Genomic DNA, 20,809 nt, shown 5'->3' with positions numbered 1-20,809 from the left:
TAAAGGGATGACTAAACAAATGGATTAATGCACGAACGAATGAATAACACATGAATAACCAAAAAAGTAAATAAATTAAAGCTAAATAAATATAAATAAATAAATAACTACACAAACAAGCAAATGCATTTTAAAGAAATAATTAATTAAAAATAAAAGCCCCGGACCCCGCGCCTTTGTTGTGAAAGCGGCGGCCGGAAGTGGCGCGTGCTGCCGTGCGGGAGCAGCAGACACTCCGTGGTGGACAACATGGCGGCCCCTGCTCTCTCCAGTCGGGCTGGCTCGGTGAGCAGCCTGGGCAGCAGCCCCACCGCCACCCCCAGCGCCTCGGCCGGCGGTAGAGCCCCGCACGGCTTCCCGGAGCTCGACTTCAGGTCCGGGGCCCGCATGGAGGACCTGAACCGCCTCATCCAGGAGTTCAGCAAGCACGACCAGCGGGAGTACGACGACCAGCGGGCCCTGGAGATCCACACGGCCAAGGACTTCATCTTCTCCATGCTGGGTGAGGAGCGGCTGCCTGTCTGTCTCTCTGCCCGCCTGTCTGTCTCTCTGCCCGCCTGTCTGTCTCTCTGTCGGTCTGCGTCGTGCACAGATGAGTAGAAACCCCCTCCAGCATGTGTCGGTAGGAGCCCTGCGGGTGTTCTCTAAAGCTGAGCAACACATACCGTCATCATATTGTTATCTAGTTATGAACATGCGTGATATTTACATTTCCAAAGTCAACGACATGGCCGATATCACATTTAGTGTTGGCCCGAGACACTGATCGGTCTGTTCTGATCAATAAAACACCTGGTGAGGTAATTGCATTTTGTGTCTGCAGGTGGTAGGCTGTTATTATTATTATGCTGTTTTTTTGAAGAATGCTTAATTTTGACTTTTGCTGCACTTTGAGTTTCAAATAAGTCTCAGCCCACAGTCATGTCATTTATCATTTATCATATATCATACTGCCAGAGCGGAACTGGGGCCCCAAGCAGATTCTGTCCTGAGGCCCCCCAGGGTGCGCTCCTCCAACCCGCCAGGTGTACAACAGATACAAAATCAGTGCATAACAAAATGCCATTTAACATCACTATCTTTATTAATAGAATGAAAAACATCTGAATTAAAAAATAAATTAGGTCATCAACTGATAACAACGAAAAAAAATCAACAACAGATAAAAACGTCAACCTGGAAAATGAAAAGAAAACTAGCAGCCAGACCCCTGTGTGTTTAGGGCCCCAAACTGCGGCCGCCCTGTTTCAGAGGTGAATGAAGAGAGCAGGTAAAGGTGTTAACAGGACATTTAATGACCCTGACCCAGCCTGCACACAGAGCCTGGGCCCCTGACCCTGACCCTGACCCTGACCCAGCCTGCACACAGAGCCTGGGCCTCTGATCCTGACCCTGACCCTGACCCTGACCCAGCCTGCACACAGAGCTGGACCCTGACCCTGACCCTGACCCTGACCCAGCCTGCACACAGAGCTGGACCCTGACCCTGACCCTGACCCTGACCCTGACCCTGACCCTGACCCAGCCTGCACACAGAGCCTGGGCCTCTGACCCTGACCCTGACCCTGACCCTGACCCAGCCTGCACACAGAGCCTGGGCCTCTGACCCTGACCCTGACCCTGACCCTGACCCAGCCTGCACACAGAGCTGGACTCTCTGAGCTGAAGTGGAAAATCTGCACAAAGTTGAACAACATCCCCACCTTCCAGTGATGCTCTACCTGCTTCTTCTTCTTTTGTTTCTTTTTCCCCTCTTGCTTGCACCAGATTCATGTTTTTTCTAGGGATGCATGGTAATATTGGCATGACATCATCATGACATCAGCATTGGCAGACACTGGCTTTAGAAATGAAACATCAGCATGGGACTGAAATGAAGAGCCAGTATGACCTGCCGATATGTGAAACAGGTCCAGTTTGCCCTGGTTATGGCTGTTGTCAGGATTTTCTCAGGCAGAGCAACATCCAGGTCAGTCTTACAGACGTGTTCCCACCTGGTAGAAACATCCATCCTGTGTGAACCAATCACCAGCTGGCAGCTCTCAGCTCAGGTGTAAACAGCAGCCGTGTGTCCTCAATGTGTCCTGAGTGATCTGATCTCAGGACGCATTGGAGGCCTGGGACGCCTGGGTGTCCACATGGCATCAGAGGTGTAAACAGACAGGTGACCCAGGACGGACTGAAGCCCCGCCCACTCACCTGCCGTCCTCTGTCCTCAGCTGTGGTCCAGCCCGATGCCCCGACACAGAGAAACTCTCCTGTGTGCCTCCTGCCAGCAGCTGGACTGTCAGCTGATGGATCAGATCAAAGTGAAGAGCAGCTGCTTCATGAAGTAACACACAAACTGTCTGCCTGCAGGGGGCGCTGCAGGAGGAGCTGCTCAGCTGCATTTAATAAGACATAAGGCATTTTGGGAAGTCTTCTTTCTAACTCCAGACGCGATAAAGTTACTCCACAGAGATATTACAGAGTGATTTATCCTCCGGCATGGAGAACTCTCTCGGGGCTGCTGGAATAATTCCATAATCTGAGCTGAAGGTGATCGGGTCCGGTCTGTAACAGATGGGAAACACGTCTTCAGTGATTGACAGCTGCAGTAAAATGAGGCTGCAGTGAGAGAGGACGTCCTTTTTCTTAAATACCTGCAGATACCTGAACTGTATTTTACGGTCTCTCTCTCTCTCTCTCTCTCTCTCTCTCTCTCTCTCTCTCTGATATGTGTGTATTTGCACATAGGGCGTGAAAGTGAGGTCTGAACACAGGTGGGCAGGTGAGACGCGTGTGCATGCCAGGTGTGTACGGACGGCCTGACAGCTGTCTGCCTGTATTCAGGTGTCTCAGGACAGTTTTTAATACCAGGTGGGAACAGTTTTATTTGAAAAAACAAAACAAAACAAAACAAAACAAAAAAAACATAAATATGGTTTCCTTGTTTGGCCCAGTGAACGTGTACATTTTGGAAAACATCGTCTTTTATGTCTGCGTCTGCCAGTGGGGCCTTCACAATAAGAGCAGGCATAATAAAATGTTTATTCCATAAATGTCAAGGTGTGAAAATTTGGCATTCTTCAGAAAAACAACGTCATAATAATACCAAATGGATGCAGAAAATGCAGTTACTTTACAGAGCATTTTATTGATCATATCAGACTGGTCACTGGTATATTCTGCATTAAAATAAATCCAAAGAAATTAAAATCAAACGTTTTACTGCAACCTCTGCTTCGACACAGTGCTTCAACAATATTTGAATTTTATTTCACAATGTATTTATTAATCAGAACAGATCAATCAGTGTCGTAGGCTCTCCCTAAATTTGATATTGTCCACATCGTGTTCCTTTTGAGATATTAATCTCACACATGTTCATGTCTAGGTAATGGCACATGGTTCAGACGGGGTGTTTTCCATGTTGAACGCACGTCAGCCTGCACAAACGAATGACTGGACAGAGCCCATATGCTAACTGGAGCATGTGCCTTCTCCCTTTCTTTCTTTTTGCCCTCCTCACCTGCCGGAGGTGGGGAGGCGGCGGGGAGCATCACCTGGACACACGGCACCAGGTGATGCTCCACCAAAACGCTCAGTGGAAACGGGTCGGCTGCGCTTGATTTAGTGCCCGGTTTGATTAATTTACTTAAGTATCGTGATTATTTATTTGCAATTTGATTTCTAATCCTTTTTTTATATTAATGATTGCTTTAAAGTGATGATACTGTGTACTGTATCAATACTTGGGTGCCGATTTGTTGATGCTGGGCCTCGGCGCAGGGAAGGATCAACCAACGGGATCTCAGTTTGGGAGAGAAACACACTTTTATTTTGAAGGGATGAGCAGGATAAGAGAGGGCACTGCGTTTTAGCCTCTACATTTAAAAACAACAACATTAAAACCCCTCCCTGTTGTTTGTAAAACATGTGCATCTCTGTTTGTGGAGGTTTGGTCGTTGGTCAAACCGTTTAATTAACGAATCGTCTGCAGCGGCCTGAGAGGAGGGCTGAAACTGTAACCATGAGGGATTTCATCTGCCAGGCCTCGGGACACCGCCACATGGTGTCTGTGTGTGTGTGTGTGTGTGTGTGTGTGTGTGTGTGTGTGTGTGTGTGTGTGTGTGTGTGTGTGCGCGCGCAGACGGGGAGTCTCATTTTCAAAACTGGATCTCCTCCAGCAGCAGATTAAAACATTCACACACCCACACACCACTCTCAAATCCCCTTTATACTCTCTCACACACACACACACATGCACACACACACATACACGTTTCTTGACCATGTCTGCAGGCCTACATGCATGTAATAAAGTGGCCAGTGAGTGTAAAGTAAAAAATAAATAAATAAATAAATAAAAAAAGCACTTAAAAAAATATAAAATTTGAAGACCAGCAGTACATCTTCAGAGTGTGAACAAAACACGGCAAAGTTATTGTTGTTATTGTTATATTGTTATTGCTACTATTGTTATCATTATTATTATTATTAATGTTATTAGTGGTAGTAGTTGTAGTATTACAAGTATTATTATTATCAATATTATTAAATAATATATTTAATTTATCATGAAATGGAAAATAATAGAACATACAGTAATCTTTTATCTAATTTTATCTAAAATTTCTTATAATTTCTTTGACAAATTTCTTGTAAAATGTTTTGGTGCCAAAAACAAGAAAATCAGAAAATTATCAAAAAAAGAAAAAAAAAATCCAGAAAAAACATTTTTATAATTATTATAATTAAATGTTTAAAATTTCATTTGTTGTTAAGCTGCTCATTGCCTTTTCCCCTTGTTTACGAAAGAAATCAAGCCAACTAGCTCAGCTTTCAAAGGGTTAAATGCTTGTGAAAGCTGTTGTTCACAGGCCTTTAGGAAAATAAAGATCAGCGGAGAGTCGATGCAGTCTGTTTCACAGCTCCGAGAGAGCGAGAACGTTCACATCTGATGTGTGAACACTCACTTAAAAGGTTTCACAGCAATCCAACTTTTACTTCCTTTTAGTTTCTGACGGCTGAATAAAGAACTGACATGATTTGTCTGAAGTCCGAGGTGGTGTTATATGGTAAAGCTGTTCCTGCGTTCCTTCATGTGCCTTCAGTGGAAGTGCACCAGTACTCCCAGTAAAATGTCAACAACGGGTCCTGTCAGAGTGTTAAATTATTGATGCATTAACTTGTAAGGCGTATTTTTATGTTGTTGCTCTAACTGTTACAAATACTATTAATTTACACTCTAACAAATGCAGCACATCTGATGTTCTGCAAGGAAAAGCTTCTTCTGTAAAGGAGCTGTTAACTCCAGCTGGCAGATAAATGTAGTGAGGGAACTCTTACAAGACTCAGTGGATGGAAACTTAGCCTTTAATGCACAATTTATCTAAAGTCAATAATAATTCATACTGTACCATGTATTGTATAATTTTCATTTTTTAAATTGTGCATCAAACCCTTACATGTGGCAGATCAAAGCCGAGTGGTGATGTACCACCATCTAGTGGACAGATTTGCACACTGGTCTGTCTGCTGTTGACTGATGGATGACCAGTCACAAATTAATAATGAAATATGTACCTACCGATATAAAATTAAGTCATGCAAACATCAGCAGGAACCATGACAGCTGAAAACCAAGTAATCTTGCTCAAAAAAAAAAACAAAAAACGTAGAAACTCTTCTCTCTTGTTCTTCTTTATTTGTGATACAGAAAATGGTTTTTACACCAGTTAAAACATGAAGACATAACAGTGATACATACAAACACAATTAAGAACATTTTCACAGGTGAAGAAAACAGATTAGGTCACAATATTGTCATTTAATAGCAGTTTTTAATGTCTTGCGTTAACTTTTCTCTAACAAATATGGTCTAGAAACTGTTTGAGTAGAAACTATTCAGGCCATTAACTCAATCTGAAAAATCTTATGTAATCCAATACAATAGGGTTTGGATGTCTTTGTGAAAGGGAATAGCACCGAGTGATTATACTCAGGCTTATCATCGTTAATAGTTGTAATAGAAGTACATATTGGCTCTTGCTTTTTGATCCATGGCTGTCTATGGATCTGAGGCTCCATGGAAGTGATGAAATACACCAGAAGAAACCACATGCACACAAACAATACATTAGCTTTGGCCGTGGGACGGGCTCAGCATGACTGTTGTGAGTGAAACTGCACAGCCTTTAAAAAGTCCATTTGTTAAAGTGCTGTTGCTGCACAGTGTTGATGCTGACATCTAGACACCACAGCAAGAAAATCAGCAGCTGCTTCCCGTATGTGGATGCTCAGCTGCTTGATGTCTGGTGTACCAGCACAAATTGGATTTTGCCAATGCACACATTTGAATTCTAAATTTATAGTCAAAACTACTAAAAGGCACACTTGCAGGACATGCATGTCTCACAGGACATGCATGTCTTGCAGCCAACATGCAAAGAAGCAAACATTCAATGAGGTGAACTGTACACCTTAGGTTTAACAACCTAGAGTAGCTCCACCTGGTGAGGGTGTGTCTTTCCACACTGCTTGGGTGGCTGATTTTCCCTGCTTGCATGGGTGTGGTCAGGTGCTGTCTGCATTTGAGTTGGGACGTCGGTAAAATATGAGGAAGTTCTAGTGGTAACTAATATTTTGATACCGCCCAATTCTAGAAAAAAACAGTTATAAACAACACAATGATCAAACCAAGGAGCACACACCCAGAAATCATCTTTTCCTCCTGTCTGCCTTTCTGTGCCTCTGTTATAGTCCAGAAGCAGACATTCCTGAGTGTGACAGAGTTTGTGTTTGTCACTAAGTCAGCATCTCTAAAACATAGATTCCCATTATCATGAGCTAAATTGAGTTCTTTGCCTTATGGTGACTGTTCTCCCCCTCCAGGTATGGTTCAGAAGCTGGACCAGAAGCTGCCGGTGGCCAACGAGTACCTGTTGCTGTCAGGAGGCGTTCGGGAGGGCGTGGTCGACATGGACCTGGATGAGCTGAGTGTTTACGCCCGTGGGACCGACTACGACATGGACTTCACCCTGCTGGTCCCGGCGCTGAAATTGCACGACCGCAACCAGCCGGTGACCCTGGACATGAGGCACTCAGCCTTGTGCCACTCCTGGCTCAGCCTGCGCCTCTTTGATGAAGGAACTATCAACAAGTGGAAGGACTGCTGCACCATTGTCGACCACATCAACGGAGCCACCAACTACTTCTTTTCGCCGACACTGGTGGCCGACTGGTTCTACCAGTCCATTTCCCTGGTGCTCCTGGAGGTGCAGAAGAAGCCACAGAGAGGGATGCCACGGGTGGAGAAGGTGGAGAGGAACGGCACCATCATCTCTGTAATCCTGGGTGTAGGCAGCAGCCGCATGCTGTATGACATTGTGCCTGTCGTTTCGTTCAAAGGCTGGCCCGCTGTGGCTCAGAGTTGGCTGATGGAGAACCACTTCTGGGATGGGAAGATTACAGAGGAGGAGGTCATCAGTGGGTTCTACCTTGTCCCCGCCTGCTCCTTCAAGGGCCGCAAGGAGAACGAGTGGCGGCTGTCATTCGCCCGCAGCGAGGTACAGCTCAAGAAGTGCATCTCGTCCAGTCTAATGCAGGCCTACCAGGCCTGCAAAGCAATTATTATCAAATTACTGTCGCGCCCCAAGGCCATCAGCCCCTACCACCTGCGCAGCATGATGCTGTGGGCCTGCGACCGCTTACCTGCCAACTACCTGGCCCAGGACGACTTCTCTGCCCACTTCCTGCTGGGGCTGATCGACGACCTGCAGCACTGCCTTGTCAACAAGATGTGTCCCAATTACTTCATCCCGCAGTGCAACATGCTGGAGCACCTGTCAGACGAGACGGCCATGCTCCACGCCCGCAAACTCTCCTCCGTGCGCTCTGACCCGGCCGAGCACCTGCGCACCACCATCGAGCACGCCAAAGCGGCCAACAGGCTGACCATGGAACTGCAGTGGCGAGGCAGCGCCAACAACCTGCCGTCGCCGCAGTCCGATGCCGGTGGAGAGAACCAGCCTGATGACCGGCTGGCCAAGAAGCTGCAGCAGCTTGTCACCGAGAACCCTGGAAAATCCATCTCGGTCTTCATCAACCCGGACGACGTCACACGGCCACACTTTCGCATCGATGACAAGTTCTTCTGAGACTGGAATCGTTCTCCCTACCTACCTTCCACCTCTTTCTCTTCCTGTCCTTCCTCCTCTTTGAACCCTCCTCTTTTTAATCTTTGGAATTGTTCTTTATTTTTTTATTTTTTATGTTTCTTTGCCACAGAGTGAAGTCAGGTGACCGTCTAGTTGTGTCTGCCACTTGGTTATTTTTATATTTCCCTTCTTTCCTCCCTTCATTCCTGCCTTCTTTCCTTACTTCCTCACTGCGTGCCCTGTGTTTTTTACCTGCTGAATGCCTTTTTACTAGACAGCAGATTAGTGACAGGCTCTGCTTTTAAAGTGAAGGTGAAGGCGAAAATCCCCCTTGAAATGGAATTCATGTTATTCCCTTTCACCAGGCTGGAACATTACCACTAAATACCAGCCAAACACTTTGTGGCATTTTAGTTTATCTAAAGTTAAGGTACCATAGCAAGTAAGCAGCCATCGCTTGGATTCCTGTTCAAAACATCATGTTAGCTGATAAAATGATGAGGGGGTGATTGGTTTGGGTCAAAATAGTGTAGCGCTGATTCAGATTTTCCATTTAGCATTTGTAAGTATACAGAATCCAACAAACATTTATGCTATTAAATAGCCAGATTTAATCTGACTGTCAGGGATCAACAACTTCCAATCCAACAACTTGTGAAAAAATCTGACTCTTTTCACAGCATTTTGTTTAGCTGATCCAGTTTACATCAAGCTAGTACCATTGAAGAAATAAAGACTCCATAAAGACTCCTGTAACATGTTTATAATCAGAAGTGCCAGGTGAACATAGCCAAAAGAAGACCTGGGACATTCAATTCAATAAATTCATCAAATTCAATAAAAGACCGAAATGTTTCAATAGAGATGGTAAAGAATTTAGAGCAGAAATTATGTTACACATCATTGAAAAGAGTCACAGAACCTGATCAGCAGCAATTTACAGGACTTGGAGGTGGGGATGCCAGTTGGTATCAATTATTGAAACACGGGAATAACAATGAGTAAATTCTGTTTCAGGGTGGATTGTCCCTTTTGAGGAATGTCTTAGTCCCTTTAGGGGAGGTTGATGGTACTAATACCCTAGAACTAACTGTAAATAGATGAAGAAATGACTGAAGGGAAGTGTGAAACACAGACTAATCGATAGCTTAACAGAGAGAGTGACGGGTATGTGGACTACTTTAGTCTTATTTTGCACAGAATGTAAAAACACTCGTTTTTTTTCTTGATCATTGATGTTGTGTTTGTCTGAGGTGGATTCTGAAGTGATGTATCATATCTATAGAGGTGGAATATTGGTAGCTCTTTACTTACAAGTGGCCATATTAGTGTTTTGAATGGGAATTAACCAGTGGAAAGGTATTTAGTAGACAATAATATTGTGTAAGAACATAAATCTCCCTACATAATGTACTTACCAGACAAAGCGAAAGCCACTTTTGCATGTGCAGCTTTACCTGGAGATATTCTGGATGCTTTCCATGTCACGGTCATCAGGCAGTTGATGATCAAGAAAAGTTCATCCGTTCATTCTTGAATTTCCCCGTAGGAGGATCTATTAAGGTAAATATACCTTAATGATCGAACCAAGAGACTCGGGTATCTTATATCCTTCCACAACTTTTCCATTGTTTTAAATTTAGGCTAAATTGCTGGATTATGACCATTTAAAAGTAAAGGGCTACACAGTATTCCCCTAGACCTGATATCACTGGTGTCTTTTTCCACTTTTTCCTACCACTTTTCCTCCATTTTTTTTGTTTGTTTTATCGAAAGTGAACACACTTGAATAAGCTTAACTGTATTTTAATGACCTAATGTGTTTTCTAACCTGTTTGATATTTTCTGTGCAGCTCGTTTATTTGTTTTTAGGTGTCAAGGATCAAATTCTCCCTCAATTCAACCAACTCAGGAAGTGGATTTTCTTTCAGAACATGGGGAAAAAAGAAGAACATGAGTATTTGATAGGAAAAGTTTGTCTTATCCAGCCTGTTAGACAACGGCACGTTTCATACAAGCAGTCTCATTGGTCAAAACTTACGATGACAGATTCAGTTCCGGCACTGATGGTGTGCTAAATGTTGAGGTAACCAGGGAACTCAATGAGCTTTCTTGCATTCTGCTGTCTTTTTATTGCGTCTGTTTTGAAGCCTCTTGGTGATGCTCGTTGCTGACAAGCCTCTGCTGCACCTCGCTGTACGCAGAACTGCAGTGGAGGGTTTCTCACATATTGTGGCTATGCTGAAGAGTAAGTGGAAGGGACTTTTTTGCCTCTGTGTCTAGCCTGAGCTGGTTGGATTGAAGGTGATTTGGCTCTAGTCTTGTTTTGTATTGTGATCAGTCCCAGACATTTCCAGAAAAATGCCAAAAAAAACCTTGCAGAAATCTGACCGGCAATGTGATCTCCACATCTTCATCCTCAAGTGCAATTAGTGGAAGTACTACACATACTGCACACACACGGACATGCACATACACACTAATGTTTCCCCTGAGCTGATGGTATTTAAGCCATGGGGCATTCCACAAAATTCCACATTTAAATAAGTTCTAACGAGACAAACTATACAGACCATGGGAAACAAAAACTCTCCAATGGAATCAATATTAAGGAAATTAACAGCATTTAGGCCATAAGACACTAAAACTCTATTTGATTTAACACTAATTCAGCTGTTTTTGCTGGAACTTCAATATTCAGTAGTATGTGACACACACACACACACACACACACAGGTTTTGACACCACTATCACATCATACAAAGTGCCACACACATGATCTTGCTAGGTGGAAATGTAATCAATGTGTTGTTCTTCTGAACTCTATGAACTTTGACCTTCTCTTTGTTCTCTATGTTCTGAACCTTTGAACTGTGACTCTTACTTTTCCTTTTGATCCTGCTGCTCTACTTTATCAAACCGTTTGATCGATTTCGTTATGCACCATTGACTTGGTTTGGCCCTTTCAGGTGGCAGCTCCTCTCTGTCTGTAGCTACGTAGGAAACTTTGGAACAGTCTTAACTTGGAAAGGCGGGCTCATGTCCTGTAAGCAGAAGGTCTCAGGTTTGATTGCATGTTGTCCGTCCTGCTGCAGTGTCCTTGAGCAAGTGACTGTAGAATGTCAGTGTCAGTATGTCAGTGTAGTCACTGGTGGGTAATCTTCACAGGAATACCCCAAGAGGAACTTGTCCACCAAACACAGGAACCCTTTTGAAGACCTAGTCCACTGGTTCCTGCAGTGGAAACAGGGCTAACAGATCCTGGGCCTCTTTGAAGGCCTCTTTAAGAGCCTCTTTTCGCCTTGGGAGTTTAGTTCCTAACCCCAAAACACTCCTGCGATCAAGGCAGTACCCTTGGAATTCCTGGGGGGTGAATATCCCAAAGCGGTGCAACAGCATCACCAACACCTTTTTTAAATTTTTGTTTTGTATATATATATATATATATATATATACCAGGATAGAGCAATGACACAAACTACAGCTCTGTTATGTGAAGACCCACCCATTTCCATGGCTTCTTGAAACCAGCTTATTCAGGAAGGCCAGTGGCCTCTTTGTCGGCCCATGACCGTGGGTGCTTGAGCACCTGTCCCACAGGGTTTCATAATGGACACATTAGGTAAATACAGCATTGTTTGTGTGAAGCCATGCCCTCTTGAAAATGACTGGCCTGAAAACTTGACCCCTTCTTTGCTGGCCCGTGACCAACCTTCACGTCAAGCTTTATGCAAATTTGTCCAGAACTTTTTGAGTTATGCTGCTGGTAGATGGGCAGACAGGGGTGATTACATGGCCCCTGCTGGAGGTTTCACCTCTTTGGTGGAGGGAATTATAAAAACTTCACCCCAGCAGGAGATTATTTTGCTAGTAATTAAGGGAAAACTTCATGTTTGACTCCGTTTCTGACTACACACCATTTCACAGTTGCGAGTAGTTTTGTCTTTTCAGCTCCTGCTTTTCTGACTCTGAGTTAGTCTCATTTTCTACTTCCACCTCTCTTCTTCAACCAAACGCAGCATCACAGCAGTAAATAATCATGAACATAACGACAGCTTTGACATCTCTCCATGTTTACTGTTCGGCTGTTATCAGTCACACCGAATGACCTAATTTGCGCAGTTCTCAGCTCTTAGGGTGCGCTGGTAACGTAAACACACAAGCATTGGGACTTGCTTCACCCCTGGATTTCTGGGTGATAAAGTTGTTAAAATACATGAAATTAGCATCATGCGAAGCGGCCTAGTACAGCTGTCAGCTAGTTATCAGTTCCTCAGCTCAGTGTATTACCAGGCCCACCAGTCTGATCAGTCAGTCTTCAAATCAACGTGCAGTTTTCTGAATATACTGTGCTTTCAAACAGAGATGCTGCCACCTGAAGGGCTGCAGTTTGTTGGAGGTTGATGACTTTATTTTCCATCTATGTGTAACTACTGTTGTAAATAGCACTGGTTATGTAACATGAGATCCTGCCTGATAATCCTTTCCAGGTCTTGGTCCTGTTCACTTTCAATTCACTTATTTCAGGAAGTTTTTCTTCCTAAATCACGTTACAAAAAGCTTGATCCTGCTTGTTCTACACATCAGTTCAATGGTAATTGTCGAGGAACGCTCTGTCACTGGCAGATGAGTTATGATGGACAGTCTCTGCCCGTTGAAATCACTTGTAAGTGAATTAATCCTGGCCCCGCCTGTTTGTTCCTATGCCAACCAGTCGGTCTGGCCCTGTCCCTTTTGGCTCGAGCCAATGGCTGGCCTCCATGTCAGACAAAACCCTTTGAACGAATCCTATCATGGACCAATCAGAGTGGCCCAATCTTGTGACTTCAGTGTCTGCAGGGATCAAACCATGTTTCCTTTTATGTCCTGGGGGCGGGGCCATGTACTTGTAATGACACGCGTTCAGGTCTAGCTCATGGCCAGAGTTGCATGTGTATTGGTTTCCCCTGTCCTCTTTCTCCACTGAACACGGATGATTAGAGAGGAATTCAACTTGACGGAACGGAAAACTAAACTTGATCTTATCAACACAGCAGAGATGGAAGGACATGCTGCTGTGAATGAGGTGCAAAGACTTAAAACACAGTAGACATTCCATTAAAAAAACATATTTTGAAGTTTTACCTTTATTACCTTCATCAGTGGACAGTGGAGAAAAAGTGGGTAAATGCAACAAAGTGCATGATTTGGACCCTCAGTTTTACAGGTATGGGCTGTGAACCATGGCCTGCTGAGTCACCCCATAATATTTACTAAGGGATGTGTTCTTAACAGATTTTTTCAATGTTGTCTTTTATCATGGTTCTTTGTCAGCATTGGTCTCAACTTCAGTGACAGTAAAGTTAGTTTAAAAGCGGCCTCATGGGTCTGTCCAGGTCAGGAAATGAAATGCGTCCTCTCACTGCCTTAGCACCCGGTCTGACCAGTCACTTTGCTGCAGCGGCCCAAGGAATGTGTTGCTGTGTGTTTGCTCAGATTTTTCTGATTTCACACACTGATCACTGTTATCAGGTTAACACTTCACCTCCGGTTCCATTCCCTTTTTATCTTTGGATGTGAAATTTTAATGACATGGTTGTTTTTCCCTCCCAGTGACTGCTTGTTCACACTGTGAGCGACATGGTTGACAGGTCGCTTTGACGTCATTCTGCAAGCTTTGTTTTTGAGGTGTTTATTCCCGCCCTATTTAAAATACGAGCACAGCCAGGCCAGTGCTTGCTGGACTTCATCCAGAGAAATATTGTCACCACTAGGGGGCGCCAGAAAGTTGCTTCAACACTCTGGATTAGGTACGATGGCGACTATAGATTTGCGATCGTCATGCACCTGCCACGTCTGTAGAGATTTTCATGGAAACCTGCTGAGGCTGTAATTTTTGACAGATTCTCTCAATATTTGCAATAGGCACAAGCTGCTCTTTGCCCACAACCCTTTTTGATTTCCATTGCCATGGCAACAGTTCAGGAAAGTTCTGTTCAGGCACCAGCACTGCCTGAAGACTAAAACCCCACAGAGACATTGCTTGGGAATGCTCCAGAGGTCACAGTTTTGTTTTGTTTTTTTTTTTTGGTGAAATGTCCCACTTGTAACCTTAAGAAAGAAGCGAAAACATCAAGGTTCTGAAGAATCTTGAAGAAAACTGCTTCAGGGAAAGTTGTTTGGTCAAAAGCCTAATCTGGTTTTGGGAATAAAGCCGCGTGGCCATGAGTTCTGTCCCTGCAGTGTTTAGTCGTCACCACCAGGGGTCTCCAGTCAGTAAGTAACAGTGAGACCTTCAAAGCCTTCCCCTCCACTAGAGGTAGTCCAACAACAAGCATGGAAGTGCTGAATGTTGTAATCAACTTCTCCATTTCCAGCTGTTGCTCGCTGAACTAAATCACATGTGTAGCTGAGCAAGGCCGTCCAGAAATCTGACTGGCAGTTGAAGGACAGTGGCAGTGAAAATATGAGCTGGTTGGTTGGCGTTGTTATGAACCCCATCAGCACTCTGAGTTAGATGCGCCCACAAGCGCTGTTATTGGTGAGAAAACCTGCAGGCCCGTTGCCTATCCTAGAGCATTCTTGACATACTGTATTTCCCCAATTAATCGCCCGGGCATTTAATACGCAAAATCAACTTGGACCCCAGGCGTTTAAAAGAACCAGGCGGCTATTCACTGCAGGCCTTTATTTATTTTTGCACAGACCTGCACCAGGCCATTGTTGTGATGACAGTTACTGTCCAACATATTTATGTCGGTCGATTTAAGATTACGGTAGCCTACACCCTTTTGTTCTAACGTTAGCTAGCGCTCTTATTTTGACAGAAAACGGAAGTGCCGCACAGTTATTGTGCGGCTAACTGTTTACTGCTGCAAAAATAAGGTGAATAGCCTTATTTTGAGTTACCTCAATATAATGCAAATAATCGGCCCGGCGGTTATTCGGGTGGGCGTTTAATACGCAAAATGGGTGCAGACCCCAGGCGATTAAAAGAACCAGGCGGCTATTTGTGGCCGGGTGATTAATTGGTGAAATACATAAATCCTATTAAAGCTTGATCAACGTGCACATTCTCCTGGAATGGGTGGTGCTAGGAGCAGCAGTCCTGACGAAGGTTGATAGACCGAAACGTTGACCCAATAAACAGCAGAGCTTTAATGTGAGTGCGGGAGCAAGTTGTGACTTTTTTGCAGGAAATACATAAATCCCCCAGCCAACCATTACCTGAACCTTAAAGCCACATTAAGCAACATGACATGCATTATTTTCTTACAGCACCCCCACCTCTCACCGCCAGCTTCATTCAAGGCGTCTCCGCACCGTCACCCTCTGCAGATTAACCAATCCAAATGCCAGATCGGTGGTGCGAGTACCTCTGTCAGAAACGGCTCATTCAGAGCAGCCCTTGACGCCCTCTAGTGGTCAGAAGTTGCTTGGTGCAGCTTTAGCCGAGTGGGCTTTTTTTCTTTCAGCGTACAGCGGCTGGTGTGATGCTGACTTGTCTCCGGTGCTGCTCACAGTGTGAAGGCAGTTTGGGTGGTGACGTCACGGCTCGTCCAACACACTCACAGCTCTCTGAATGTTAGAAACGTGCGGGGCTTCAGTCTGACGGTCAGGCCGCCGATCATCACTCCTGATACGCTTTTGAATTGTATTTTCTTCTCTGCTGCATTTTCTGACTACAGTGGCCGCGATGGAAGTCCTCCATCCTGCATCAGTGAGCCACCGCCCTGCCCCCCCACGGGAGGACCGGGGTTCAATCCTGTCATCTTTAAAATTATAAAAGGCTGCAAAATACGGCCTGGGAACGAACCATATCATGAGGAAGTTGTGTGCACATGACCCACGTGCAACAGTTAGTGAGGAAGTTGCATCATTTAGTGCTAAAACTGTAGAAGTGATGCAGGATGGAAGATTTGCAGCGTGGCTCTGCGTTACATGTGAGCTAACCTCTGAAAACACTCCAACAAAGCATCACTGTATATGACTTTGACTGCAGACGAGACCAGATCATCACCAACATCACACAGCGGGATTTTGTATGATGGTTATGTAAATGCTAACATTTGAAAGATGCTGAGTATTAAATGTACCTTACCACCAGGTGTGGCCTCACTTCACTTTTCAGTTCTACTTATTTTTTATTCATTTATTTTATTTGCACAAGATTGCATGGGGAAAATATGTTGTAGTGGCTATTTGTCTTAAACAAACAAACAAACAAATGAAAAAGAATAAGAAAACGTATCCTAATAAATCAAAACAATCAAACAGCTACTGAGGCACTTAAGGGAGTAAAATCACGCAGAGAGAGAAATGAGTCCATTGTCCAGGCAAAAATTAGGGTTTGGTGGTTTATTTCCATCGGCAATCAAAAGCAATGGCCTCTGCTACCTCTCTTTCTCTCTCAGCCTGGTAAAAAACCATGACCCTTCCCAGTGCCTAGCTCACCTGTCCCAGATTGCCCGCTTATAAATTAACTTGGCGTGCCCTGTTACCTACAACTTTCAAAATAAAAGCATAAACAATAATCTAAATCAGAATAGTGCTAATGGCCCAATGGAATTACTTAATGTGTAAAACTAATGTGGAAACTAAACTAAAGGAATGAAGATTTAAACAGTATTACAAAAATAATAAATAGCTCCAACATATGTCTTATGACACATGCAACAGACCTATGCAACAGACTTCCCTTCAACTTGGGAAAAAAAACTAAGCTGACATAATTTAGGAAAATACAACCGAAAAATCAACACTACACACAAAATTAGTAGAAAAACCAACCAGACAGACGCCGATCCAATGAAAAGCAAAGAAACACATGAACAGCATGAATACACGTCAAGAAATAATTTGACACAATGAATGAAATGTGATGATGATTTCCTTTTAAAATCTCCTGAAGACAACAAGCTCTTGACGACTTGTCCTTTGGCTTTCCACATCTGCACACCACCACATGTGAGGGAGCACTGGCCGGCTCTCAGGTGATTCTATAACTCTGTTCAGCCTTAATGTGACTGCTTACTGTCCTTACTTTTGCTGCTTAGCCACATTAATAGGAGCTGACGTTAAATTGGAGTGACACACCCCCAGCTGAAATAAAACATCTGACAGTGAGTTTATGAAAAGACAGATGTTTGTTGTGGCGCCGACACTGGAAAGCAGTAGCCTGTATTTAAATATAACTGTTAATATAAGTTGGTTGTAGATAAAGATCAGCTGTGCTGCTGAGTCGTTGTCACGGCAACTGTTAGATAAAAAATGACTGAGAAGTCGGCAGAAGTATAACTATCAGCCCATGAAAAAAATGTTTTTTTTCCAGCGGATATTCTAGTTACAACATGACTGAGCTAGCAGAGCAGTTTTGTGTTGTGTTATGTGCCAGGTTTGGGCACATGGAGAGTTGGTGTGGTTTTTGCTCCCCCTGCTGTTTTTTTTTCTCTTGTTGCTCTCTCCCTCCCCTGTTCTCTTTCTCCAGGTGTCAACGAGGGAATTGGTTTCCACCTGTGATGCCCTGCCCTTGCAGCCTATTGGGTATCTAGACTCTGCTGTGGCCAATCCACAACTCCGGAGATCTCTATAAAAGGAGCCTTCCTGCAGGAGTCGCTCTTTTTTTCTCTTTGTCCATTGTGGTCCTGCTGTCAACCAGATTGTTTGAGGGGTTGACTCGGTTAAATAAGTATTTGGTGGGGAGGTTGGTTCATAGGTAAGTCGGGGTACCCTGTACACTATTCACGCACGTAGGAAAAATTGTCTATGTACACCAGGATTAGCGGTTGGTGCCACTTTTGTATGTTTTGAGACGTTCTTGTTCATAGGTAAGTCAGTCAGGCCTTTTTCTTTTTATGATTTGTATGAGTTAGTCGAGACAGGCCTGGTTTTGTTTTCTTAATTTCATTGCTTTGGCACAACCTTTCCCATCCATCCTCCCCCCACTTAAAGAACCTTGTGTTTTTTTTTGCGTAAACAAAACCTAGTGTAAATAAATAACTTTAATACTCTTCACTCCTGCTTTGACTCATTACATTATTGGTTGTTGTGTTGCTGCTTTAAAAGAGGATGTAACACAAATGGGGGCTCGTCCGGGATCTCTTTTGTCCCTGAGCTGTAATACAATCATTATTAATGAGTCATTGTAGTTTTGACATAAGAGTTAAGGATGAGTTTTGATTTGCAGGACTTTATTGACCACCCCAGCTGTGATAAGATTGATTCATGCCGCAAAGATGATTTATTGTGTATTGCGGCACACTTTGACATTCCTGTTAAAAAGTCTAGTGTCAAAAAGGAAATTAAAAATACTGTGCTGGAGAAATTGGTTGAATTAGGGGTCCTTGTAGTCTCTACCAATCCTACTCAATCAAAGGATGAGGGTTCTTCAGATGATGTTCCTCTTGTTGGACCATGTGCTTCTTCTGTTCTAGAAGATGAAGGGGGGCAGGCTATACAGGCCACACCAATTTCACCCCGAGTGGATTTGGCTAAAAAGATGGCTCCTTCTCCTGCAACCTTGCCTCGTTTTGAGCCCTTCTCTCCATCAGAGCTCCGTGGGTCTAGTGTAGATGCCAAATTAAAGGTTCGCCTAGCCCGCCTTCAGCTGGAAGCTCAGGAAAAGGAGATGGTGCGTAGGGCAGATTATGATCTCCGCCTGCAGGTTCGTAGGCTAGAGATAGAGGCTGAGAAAGAAGTCAAGTTAAAACAGCTTGATGTAGAAGCCATGAGAATTTCTTCTGAACAGAAATCTTCACATTCATTTGAGAAGTCTGCACCTTCACAGCCAGTCTTTTGCAAACAAGGTTTTGATGTCAGCAAGAATATTGCTTTAGTGCCCGCATTTCGGGAATCAGAGGTTGATTCCTATTTCAATGCATTTGAAAGAATTGCTACCGCACTAGACTGGCCTAGGGACATGTGGTCCATCTTACTTCAATGTAAGCTTGTAGGCAAAGCACTGGAGGTTGTGTCGTCTCTTTCCATAGAGGAGAGCTTGAAATATGATGTTCTTAAAGAGACAATCTTGCGTGCATATGAGTTGGTGCCAGAGGCCTACAGGCAAAAATTCAGAAACCATAAAAAGACTGGTGGTCAAACTTTTGTTGAATTTGCACGAGAAAAAGCAGCCCTTTTTGATAAATGGTGTACTGCTAGTGAGGTCAAGGATAGTTTTGAATCTCTTCGTCAGTTAATGCTGTTGGAAGATTTCAAGAATTCTTTACCAGAGAAGATGGTGGTGTTCTTAAATGAACAAAAGGTGACTACATTGTCTAAGGCAGCCGTCTTGGCTGACGAATTTGTTCTAACACACAAAAATGTGTTTGTGTCTTCCTCTCGCCTGGACAGGGTTTCAGCTCCACGCCCTGGGAGAAATGAGCCAGGCCCCTCATTTGAAAAGACTAAGGGACCCCCGTCACCCCCACGTGGGGACCGTGAATGCTTCTACTGTCATAAGAAGGGTCACCTTATTGCTGATTGTTTTTCACTGAAACGTAAACACCAGAGTGCGCCTAATTTACCTCAACCAAAAGGCATGGGGTTGATTAAGAGTATAACCCTGACTCCTCCGGAATCCTCTAGTGAGGACTGTGAAACTGATTCTTGTTTTAAACCCTTCATTTTCAGTGGCTTTGTTTCACTCACAGGAGATCCAAAAGACCAGCAGCCTGTAAAGATATTGAGAGACACTGGAGGAGGCCAGTCCATTATTCGGGAAGGCATTTTACCGTTGTCAGCTGATTCATCATGTCACTCCAGTGCAGTTGTTCAGGGTGTTGAAATGAGTTTTGTACCTGCTCCCCTGCACAATGTTCATGTTCAGTCTTCACTGGTCACTGGGTTCTTTAAGGTTGCTGTTCGTCCTGCCTTACCCATTAAAGGCGTTGACTTCATTCTAAGCAATGACCTAGCGGGGGACAAGGTTATGCCTCCAGTCCCTGAAGTACTGGACAGTCCTGATTTAAACTTGGAGTGTGACAACACAGCCCAAATGGTTCCTGGTGTCTTTCCTGCCTGTGCAGTTACAAGGGCACAATCAAAGAAACATGGGCTTGATTTATCTGATTCTTTTCTTGTTGACGAGCAGATTCCTGGGACTGGTGTGACCAGGTCAAGCAGTCAAGCTGAACTCCTGCCTGCTGGTGCTGTGTCTTCCCTGAGTTTTGAGGATGTCAAACTGCCTACCACTCGTGAAGAATTCATTGCAGCGCAACAAGGTGATGCACCCTGTTCTTGGCCAGGAAGAAGCCAACAAGAAGAAAATGGCTTACATTATTGACGATGGCCTGTTGCTGCGTCGTTGGACTTGTGATGTCTCAGAGGATGCGGAGGGGAATGAGACTTTTCAGGTTGTTGTGCCTACAGCCTACCGTTCCCAAGTGTTGTCTTTAGCACATGACCGCCCTTGGTCAGGGCATATGGGAGTGACAAAAACTTATAACAGGGTCCTCAGACATTTTTTTTGGCCGGGGCTCAAATCAGATGTTGTTCAGCATTGTCGTACCTGCCATGTGTGTCAGGTTTCGGGCAAACCGAATCAAGTAATCCCTCCTGCTCCACTCTCCCCTATTCCAGTGATGGGTGAGCCATTTGAGAGGGTCATTGTTGATTGTGTGGGGCCATTACCAAAAACCAGAGCCGGGAATCAGTTTTTATTAACCATTATGTGTGCTTCTACCAGGTTTCC

At 44.2% G+C, this 20,809-nt stretch overlaps 1 protein-coding gene across 1 annotated transcript; it reads left to right on the top strand.

The window, feature by feature from the left end:
* The first annotated feature begins 233 nt into the window (after nucleotides 1–233).
* Nucleotides 234–14,235, top strand: LOC115369861 (protein MB21D2). Its single transcript, XM_030066561.1, has 2 exons — nucleotides 234–502; nucleotides 6,877–14,235. The coding sequence occupies exons 1-2, from the start codon at nucleotides 250–252 to the stop codon at nucleotides 8,139–8,141; spliced, it is 1,518 nt and encodes a 505-aa protein (XP_029922421.1). The 5' UTR covers nucleotides 234–249; the 3' UTR covers nucleotides 8,142–14,235.
* Nucleotides 14,236–20,809: the final 6,574 nt, after the last annotated feature.

This window comes from Myripristis murdjan, chromosome 13, assembly GCF_902150065.1.
Source record: "Myripristis murdjan chromosome 13, fMyrMur1.1, whole genome shotgun sequence".
Taxonomy (NCBI): Eukaryota; Metazoa; Chordata; class Actinopteri; order Holocentriformes; family Holocentridae; genus Myripristis; species Myripristis murdjan.
This window is presented reverse-complemented; position numbering and strand designations above follow the sequence as displayed.